The sequence below is a fragment of the Sarcophilus harrisii genome, chromosome 4 (genome assembly GCF_902635505.1).
Source record: "Sarcophilus harrisii chromosome 4, mSarHar1.11, whole genome shotgun sequence".
Lineage (NCBI taxonomy): Eukaryota > Metazoa > Chordata > Mammalia > Dasyuromorphia > Dasyuridae > Sarcophilus > Sarcophilus harrisii.
Window position 1 is genome coordinate 363,094,841 of NC_045429.1, and position 9,028 is coordinate 363,103,868.

At 51.3% G+C, this 9,028-nt stretch overlaps 1 protein-coding gene across 2 annotated transcripts; it reads right to left on the reverse strand.

Moving 5' to 3' along the window:
• Positions 1-582: 582 nt before the first annotated feature.
• IGSF8 (immunoglobulin superfamily member 8) lies at positions 583-8,792 on the reverse strand. Of its 2 annotated transcripts, none has more exons than XM_003767861.4 (7): positions 8,538-8,792; positions 4,492-4,866; positions 3,564-4,025; positions 2,697-3,104; positions 1,587-2,000; positions 1,225-1,354; positions 583-928 (listed from the first exon to the last, which is right to left on the reverse strand). In XM_003767861.4, exons 1-6 carry the CDS (start codon positions 8,587-8,589, stop codon positions 1,239-1,241), a joined length of 1,827 nt encoding a protein of 608 aa, XP_003767909.1. In that variant the 5' UTR covers positions 8,590-8,792; the 3' UTR covers positions 583-928; positions 1,225-1,238. The 2 variants fall into 2 exon arrangements, with proteins under 2 accessions (XP_003767909.1, XP_031822712.1); XM_031966852.1 differs by lacking the exon at positions 8,538-8,792 and adding an exon at positions 4,976-5,137.
• Between the last annotated feature and the right edge of the window lie 236 nt (positions 8,793-9,028).

A 9,028-nucleotide genomic window follows, 5' to 3' on the forward strand; every position in this document is an offset into this window, starting at 1 on the left:
ACTTGCCCAAGGTCACACAGCTATGAAGTATTAAGTGTCTGGGGTCAGATTTGAACTCAGGTCCTCATGACTTCAGGCTGATGCTCTATCTATCCAGTGTGCCACCTAGTTGCCGCTACAGTTGACTTTTTTGAATCCAAAGGTAGAATTTTATATTTATCCTTATTAAAATTCATCTTGTTACTGTCAATCCATTTCAGTCTGTAGAGATTTTGTGGTCTTTGATTGTGGCCAACCAAGATATTTGCTTCTTTCCAGCTTTATGCTATGCCAAAATTGTACCTGGACACAAGTCATAAAAATGATGAACAGAATAGGGCCAAACAGAGTAACGGAGAACTCCACTGGAAACTCCCTTGAGGTTGATATTGATCCATTAACTTATAAGCTTATCAGTCTTTACTATCTCCCCTCTTTGACTCCCTTCTCTCTCTCTCTCTCTCTCTCTCTCTCTCTCTCTCTCTCTCTCTCTCTCTCTATTATATATATATATATATATATATATATATATATATATATATATATATATAAACTAATTGTTTCTAACTCCTTAGGAATGAAAAAGAAGAAGGATATGATTTTAGATTTTATTAAAAAAAACTTTATTCACATTTTAGAAAAAAAAAGTTTTGGGATTAGGGGAAAGGACATGCCTATGGAAAAGGGAAAAGGTCAGAAAAGAGAGCCAGGATTTGGGGGGCACTGAGGAAAAGGGCACTGATCTCTACTTGAGGTAAGTAGAAAAATTGGGGCCGAGCCTGCGGCTTCGGAAAACCTCCCAGCCTAGCAGAGCTGAGGGAGATATCCTGGTCCCCCCAAATAAAATAAATAAAAAGAGTAGGAGACAGAAGGACCAGATTGAGGATAAAAGAAGAAGTTTAGGCAACAATGATGTTGGGCTGGGAGTTGGAAGGAAGACAGCTTGTACCTGCAGAAACAAGAGAAGGAGTTGAGGAGGATGTCAAAGGTGAGCTTGGGCTTCTTCTCCCACCTAACTTCATTATGTTACCCACCCTGATACCCCAAAGGAAAACCATCTTAAAGGGACATATGGGGTAAAGGGACATAAAGGGATCCTGGGGTAAGAACATAGGGTAGAATTGAGGTATCCAGTGTCATAGCCTCTCTTCCAAGAGAGAGGTTCCAAGAGGAGAAGTTCAGGAGGGTATTTTTACTCTGGGATAAACTAAGGATAGAAGAAATTCATGCGTCCCAGGACCTTACCATAGGGTAAGGGTTCACCGCTTTCTCAGTCTTTTCATGAAGCAACAAGTGACGGTGCTAAGGATGGTGATACCTGTGACCAGGGCAGCCCCTGCACCCACCAATAGGGGCACAAACAGGGTGTCCAGGGCTGAAAAGAGAGAAAAGAAAGAGGATCTGTTAGTGACATTCCTGCCCTTTCCTCCCCCTTTTTGTAGCTGGATCTTCCCCAGATCCATTCCTCTGACTTAGATTTCCAAAAATTCTCCAAGGTTTGACCAAGTGTTTTTTTCACAGTTTCCCTCACAGGTGAGGGGATCAGGGGGCAGGGAGCTGAACACACAGGGGTTGTGGTATTAGAATTTTTGAGGGGGGCTACTCACGAAGAGTGTAGGGGTAGACGGTGATGGGCTCGGAGCGAGCGCTGCCTGCTTGGTACCAACTGTAGTCGGCATGCTGTATCCAGGCACTGGGAGCACAGTGGTATACCCCCTCATCCTGCGGCCCCAGCTCATGGAGCCTCAGTCGGTGGCTTCGGGGCCCCACCTGCTCCACGCTGACAGCACCTCCACCTGGCCGGATCCCTAGCTCTGCCACGCCATCCCGGCCCATGCCGCCAACCAGCTGGGGAGGGGGTGGAACTAGACCTGGCTCCCCTAGCCGCTCCACCCACCAGCTGTTGGCCAGTCGTAGTCCGGGAGGGCCCCCTGTCACAGAGATGTTGCAAAACAGGGACGCCGTCTCTCCCCGGTACACTGTGCCCCCTGCCAGCCACGCCACAGCTTCCAGCATCACACCTGTGAGGCACAAGAGCATGAGGTCAGAGGTGCTGGCCCAGGAAATGCCCAGGGGATCTGGGGGAGGAGCAGGAAATTGTGGAATATTAACCTTTCCCTACTTTATCCATTATTTTGCATAAACCTGAGTTTGGACAAGGAGGAAACTACTTTGGCAGAAGGATGAACTGTGGAGACAAAGGCATTACTTGAACAGAGGAAGAAGGGAGGGTTTCCTCAGAAATCTCTGGGAGGAACACTAAGAAATGAATGTAAACTGCTGGCATTTTTGTTTTTCCTCCTGGGTTAGTTCTACCTTCTGAATCCAATTCTCCCTGAGCAACAAGAGAACTGTTCAGTTCTGCACACATATATTGTATCTAAGATATACTGTGACCTCTTTAACATGTATGGGACTGCTTGCCATCTGGGGGAGGGGGTGGAGGGAGGGAGGGGAAAAATCGGAACAGAAGTGAGTGCAAGGGATAATGTTGTAAAACATTACCCTGGCATGGGTTCTGGCAATAAAAAGTTATTAAAAATAATAATAATAAAAAAATAAAAAAGCTAATGAAATGCTAAAAAAAAAAAAATCTCTGGGAGGGAAATACACTACTTTCTCAGGGTATTTTCCAGTTGATTCCACCCCCCCCCCCCTCTTTAGGAACCTTCTTCATGCTAATGTAGATTTTACTCCCTCAGGCTCCACCCTCTTACCTTCTTCCCTCACATGCACAGGGAGGGGCCGAGAACGAACACGGGCAGCCTCCCGAAGCCGGGCCCCAGGTCCCCGAACGTAGGCTCGTGCCAGGCAGCGGTATGTGCCCGCATCTCCAGGCCTTGCTGCCTCCAGCCGCAGACGGTAGGTAATAGGGGCTACTTTTTCCATGGAGATGTGTCGGTCCTCATAGCCTGGGCCCAGGCTGCCTATGCCCTCTGTGTCCAGCTGGGCTACCAGGCGCTCAGGCCCAGGGGCCCCTGCAGGTGCCATCTCCCAGCCCACAGAGTAGGCAGCATGGGGTCCTGGTGGGGGCAGTGCCCCTGATACATTACACAGCAGCTCTAGGGGCTCTCCCGGGCCTACCCGCCGCTCCCCAGGGCCCACAACTACGGCCAACTGGCTGGCTGAAACAGAGAATGGGGTAGGGGGTCAGAGAAGAAAGGCAATTACTAAGCAGTCAAGGCACAAGACTTTCCAGTCTCACAATCATGACTTGAATTTTTCATCACAAATAATACCCTTAATACAGATTTCACTCCTTTGGCCTTTTTGTGGTGTTGAGGAAAAGGGAAACAGGACAGATTACATCAGACAACTCTGTCTTCATCCTTAAGCCTCTGCCCAGGCCTGACCACTCCCAATTTTAGCCACCAGAGTAGAGGAAGGCCCAGAAGCAGGCAGCTAGGGCATCAATGCCAACCCACTTTGCCCTCCCCCCAAAAATGGGTTTGTGGGACCAGCCCAGGCTTACTTTGCTCACTTTAGCCTCTGAAACACAGTGGGTACCTCTCCCTGCTCCAGTTCTTGCTATGCCCACTTTAATGCCAGGCCAGATGCCTACCCTGGTGGCTAAGAACACTCACCCAGGGTCTGCACATCCACATGGGCCAGCACTGCCCGCTTCTCTCCAATCTGGGCCCAGCTGCCATCGGGGTCTTGGATCCATTCAGCAGCAGTACAGTGATAAGTGCCAGCATCCTCTGGCTGGGCACCCCCCAGCACTAGCCGGTACCGCTCAGCCCCCTCTTTGCTCAGCCGCAACTCGCCTGCGGTCAGTCGCTCCGCATAGGGTGCCCCAGCCTCCACGGCCAAATCAGGCCGCAGCCCGGCCACCTCTTGTAGCGTTGCCCTCCCCACAGGGGCCTCAGGCACTGCCCGCCCAAAGGACACTGCTAGGTGTGTGTGTTCCTGTGTGCTCGTCCGCGCCACACAGCCAAGGGCCAGTTCTTGCCCCTCAGGCACTACCAGGCGTGGAGGCGAAGCTGAGCCCTGGCGGCCTCGGGGCCCTGGAGGAGCAGCAGACACCTGCAGTACATCTGGAAGGACTAAGAAAGAGCAGCAATAATGAGGACCACGGTAATGCACATCAGGAAGAAGAGATCTCAGGTTGCCCATATACATACATTCACACAGAGACACATATACGTATGTGCATATTTATATATATATGTGTACGTTCTATTTTCCAAACATAAGAAAAAACTGAAGAGGATTGAAATAGTTCCCCCTTCTCCAACCAATCTAAGCAGAGAGCTCCAGTTGGCAGAGAAACGACAATAATCTTCCCACTAGGCTTCCCAACCAGTCAGAAAGGGACAGAGATGGTCAAGGAGACTTCTTTTGGAGGGCAGTGTGGTGCTGAGGGAGGAATCCTGGCCTGGGAGACAAGGGTCTGGACTTGGGCCAAAGCTCTGAGAAATGGCTGGACTAGGTCTCTAAGGTCCCATCCCCATCCGTGATTCTTTTGTGGAGAGAACGCTCCCCCCTCCCGCGCCCCAGCAGCCCCGGTACCTCTCAGTTCCACCTTGCCACTGTAGCTGCCCAGGTATCGAGCATCAGTGGAGGGGGTGTAGCACTCATAGACCCCAGCATCCTGGGTCTGCAGGCGTGAGATGCGAAGTACCACAGCATCGCCTTGGAGCCGCTGCACCTGAATGTCTCCGGATGCCACACGGGGCCCAAAGACGGCGTAGGGGAAGCGGTTGTCCCGGGTGCTGATGATGCCCAGGGCTGACTCGGGTGCCTCCGGTCGGTAGAGAAACCACTCAAAGTCCTGCTGTGAGGGACCTTCATAGTTGCTGACGTTGCAGGAGATGGAGATAGCAGTGCCAGCCACACGGTACAGGGGTCCCTTAGGCATCACCACCTCCCGGGCACCACACACACCTGCAGTGGACACGGGTCATGTCAAAGACCAGAGTCCCTGCTCTGAAAGTCCAGCAAGGGAAGAGAGGGACAGGGGTATTGGGAGAGAGAGTTTCTGAGTCTTAATCACCAGTGAATCACATTGTGTAGAAGAGACTCGTTCCCTCCTTCCTTCCTGCTAGGTCCCTTTGCTCTATGTGCCATCATGGTGCCCGCCTCCTTCAGAGATGGCACTGTGAGGGTGGGGAGGGTTTCCTTGATTGTGGGGTTTGCAGGATGGCATTTCCTATCACGCACTCCCCTGTCACCAGCTTGCCCCTCTGCCCTTAAAGGATGGATACGGAGAGGTCTGGTTCAGAAGGGCCCATTGTCTCAGCTGCTCCTATTAGTAGGGGCTGGGCCACCTGGGGCCATGGAACAATGGAGCCAGTAGCCCCGAGCTGGGCAGGGCCTGGACGCAGATGGAGTCATTTCTCCTCCGGGGACAAAGCGCTGTCCCCCACTACTAACCTCTCCAGCTGTGGACGGTGAGCTCACTGATTTCTCCACCTCAATAGACAGATACCCCTGCAGCTGAGACCATCACTGCCAAAGCCGGCCCCCATGAGAGCCATTATGCTGCCCTCCCCTCCCACAGAATCTTGACGTCTCTTCCCAGACCCTCTGCCAGCCTCCCCAACTTATCTGAGGCTGTTGGCCCCTTCTGTCTCCCAAGGGCCTAAACAATAGAGAATGACTTGTCTGGTGATTTGCATCTGATTTACATATTCATTTCATGTCAAGCTTCATGTCAACTCTTTCCTTTCCCCCTCTCCAAAGTTCTCATAGGCTGAGCACCTCCCCCGTGAGAGAAGAGGATCAGAAGGGATCCCCACAGATTGCCCAACCCCCCAAGTCATTCCTTGTTGAGCTCTGCTTATTTTTTCCACAGTGCCTTCTGTTCCAGGGTAGCCTCTCTGTCCAGCATTTCTCTAGTTGTCTTTATCTTTCAAGATTCCTAAGGGAGCCTCCCTGAGGTATAAAGTTGGAGGGAAATAGAGAGGCTGGTGAAATCTCAGGGAGAACTGTCAGAGCTTGAACTCCCCATTCCCCCCTACCAGAAAAACCTGGGCTCTATTACTCTCAGTCATCTAGTGCTCCAGTCCCCTTCAGCCTGGAATTCTGAAGCCACTTCTTATTCATCTCATTCTAATGGGACCAGAGACTGATGAGGGGGACTGGAGAACCCTTGGTTAACTTTCCCTTAACCATCTTTAACATTCTCTAATATTCACAGCTTCTTCCTGACTTGATCCCCCAAAAGTGGAAAGAATAGGAGGAGCCTTAGATAGAAGCCCCAAGAACTTAACTCAGTGCCAGGCACATAGGAAATACTTAATAGATGCTTGCTGACTGATTGATAGTAGATGTAATAATAATAATAATAATAATAATAATAATACCTCAGCCTTTACAGTTAAATATGTCTACATGAATTTTTCAGCTGCCCAGCAGGAGAGGTTCATGTATTATCCTCATTTTGCAGGAGAACTAGGGCTTAGATAATTTAAATAATTTGCCTAAGGCTAGTAAAGCTTAATAAATCTCTTTGCACTTTATCCTGCTGTTTCTATTCCATTATAACATATTAACAGTTCCATAAGCATGGGCAAGTTATCCCACCACTCTAGGACTCAATTTCCTCATCTGTAGAATATAAAGTTTAGAAGAGATTATTTCTAAAGCTTCTTTAGGTTCTAGAATTTTATGAGTCTGTGAGTCAGACAAGCCCAGTTTGCAGCTGGTTTCATAACCAGGGAGACAATAAAGAGACAGAACCACTTCCAAGTTACCCAATTGCACCAGGTCTGACCTTCTGTTTATGAGGGGTTCTTTCCACCTCCAGATTCCACCTGCATGTAAGGCTCCAAGATCCCCATGGGAAAGCACCCCTTATCTTTGGAATTAACCACTACAAGGTTTCCTACTTCCTGTCTCTCGTCAGAAAAAAAAAAAAAAAAAAAACCCTTAGGACTCTCCTGCCTTCGAATCATACTGCCAATTGGGAAAAGCTGCTTTGTGCTAAGCAACCAGTTCCTGTGGGTCCCAACTTCCCCAAGTGCCTAGCCCCCAGGGACAGATGAGGAGAAAAAAGTCATCCTCTCCCAACCACCATGATCCAGGAGTCCACTTAGCCAAGCAGAGGATAAGGCTGAGGAGTTTGAGAACATCATGAAGCATCAGCAAATCTCTGGCCTAAAAATAGATGACCAGGACAATTACTGACACTCTACCAGTTCAATCTCAAATACCCAAATAAATTCTGGGAAATGAAACGGGGCATCAGCTTTCCCAAGGTTTCAATACAGTCCAATCCTTCCATCGTCTTACTTATCCCAACTCACTGCCTTCTCCAAGAAGCCCTCATGTGCAGGCCAAACAAACCTGAACTAGCTATTGACTGGCATCACAGCTTGCTGTACCATGTTCCCACAGCAGTCTTTCAACCATGATTGGGTGTAAGAAGGCACAAGGGCCAAATTTCCTGCCTGCACTGGGTAGCTCTCCTACTCTCTGCAATGCCAGGGGCAAATGGTGCTTGGAGATTTTAGGATTAAAGACTTCACAGAGACCAGGCTGATGTTATCAGAGAATGACTTCCAAACATCTCTTCTTGCCAACATATTCTGAGTCCCAGATCTGGGTAAGATTGGAGGATAGGGTGGGTTAGAGCAAGGCTTTGTGTTAGTGAGACAGTCCCCACAACCCACAGCTCATAGCCTAGCCACTTAATTGCAACTATTAACGGAGTGGACAAATGGTCCAGGAGGGGTAATAAAGGTTAGAACTCTACAATAGTGTGGACAGTAGGGAGGGAGATGAGAGAACTGGCTAGATTAGGGGTGGATAGAGAAAGAGAGTAAAGAGGGAATAGAGACCTGAAAAGGAGTAGAGGTCTAGAAGGCTGGGACCGTAAAGGGAGCAGTGAGACAATTCAGAGTTGAGGGAGGGAAGGACGAGCAGGGGGTCACTGTCCCTGAGGAAATAATCTGGAGAAGTCAAGGGGGCAATTAGGGGAGACTTCAAAGATTCAGGGCAAAGCCAACCCCCTGGCCTCCTGCCAACTCCGGGGCAATTACGAGGGCGGGCACTGCCCACGCCTAGGCCAGGCATGGAAGCTGCAGTGCTCCTAGGGTCTGGCTCTGCTGGTAGAGAAGTGCACCCGGGATGGGGTGGGGGGAAGGGAGAGAGGTTGGGCATGACATTCCAGAGATTGGCCATGGCGTTATAGTTCGGTGGGGTAGCGTCTTTGGTAGCTTCTCACCCTGTCCTCACCAAACAGCTGGAGAGGAGGAGCCTGGAGCTGGGAAACCCCTTTCCCTCCCATTACACCCTCTTCCTAATCGGCTCAGCTGGAGGCCACAGAAGCCAGCTGGGCACGGTCCTGCGCGCACCCTACCCTGGGTCTGGAAGAGCCTCCCGGGACTGTCAGTGCGGGGCCAAAGGCCCGAAGCAACCCGGGTAGAAACGAACTCCTATCCCCGCAGGTCCTGGCGGAAGCTGAAGATGCTCAGGTCCTCGCCAAGATTTCCAGCCCGAAAGAGGCGCAGGGAAAGAGGAGGGGGCGAGGTTATAGTGGGAGGGGGATGAGCCGGGCTGGCGGGACGCGGGACAGGAAGAGCTAGGGGAGTTCCGCGGCTCCTCTTTCTTACCCAGCATTAGCGGCAGCAGCAGTCGCCACGGCGTGCGCCCGAAGGCTCCCATGCTGCGAGCTGCAGAATCCGGGGAGGATCCGGGGGGCGGCTCGGGCTCTGGGGGGCCAAGGGTTCGGGGGGCGCATGCCCGGCTGGAGGGAGCAAGGTACACCAAGCCGGAGCGGCCGCGTCCCCTCCTTCCTCTTCCTCCTCCTCCTCCTCCCCCTCCTCTTCCCGCTTTCCCTCTCCCTCCCTCCCTTCGGGCTTCTGGGCCTGGTTGGTCCCACCTCCGCCCGGCAGGGTTCCGCCCAGACCCCGCCTCTGCCCAGCCTCTTTCCCTCCCCTTCTCCGGGGGCGAATGCTTGGCACTTCTCTCCAGTCGCGATTCACAGTACCCTGTCCCAGGGCCCTGATCCTCGCCCCTCCAGTTTGTCCCAAGATCCTCACTGGTCAGGAGAGGGTGGACCCCTCTCTAGGGAGGAAGATACCGAGAGCAAGTGGCGTCATCG

Coding starts and splice junctions, on each gene's coding strand:
- IGSF8 (XM_003767861.4), bottom strand. CDS start 8,589: ATGGGAGCCTTCGGGCGCACGCCGTGGCGACTGCTGCTGCCGCTAATG. Junction 4,867..8,537: donor GCTGCTGCCGCTAATGCTGG/GTAAGAAAGAGG, acceptor TGTCCACTGCAG/GTGTGTGTGGTGCCCGGGAG. Junction 3,105..3,563: donor TGTGGATGTGCAGACCCTGG/GTGAGTGTTCTT, acceptor TCTCTGTTTCAG/CCAGCCAGTTGGCCGTAGTT.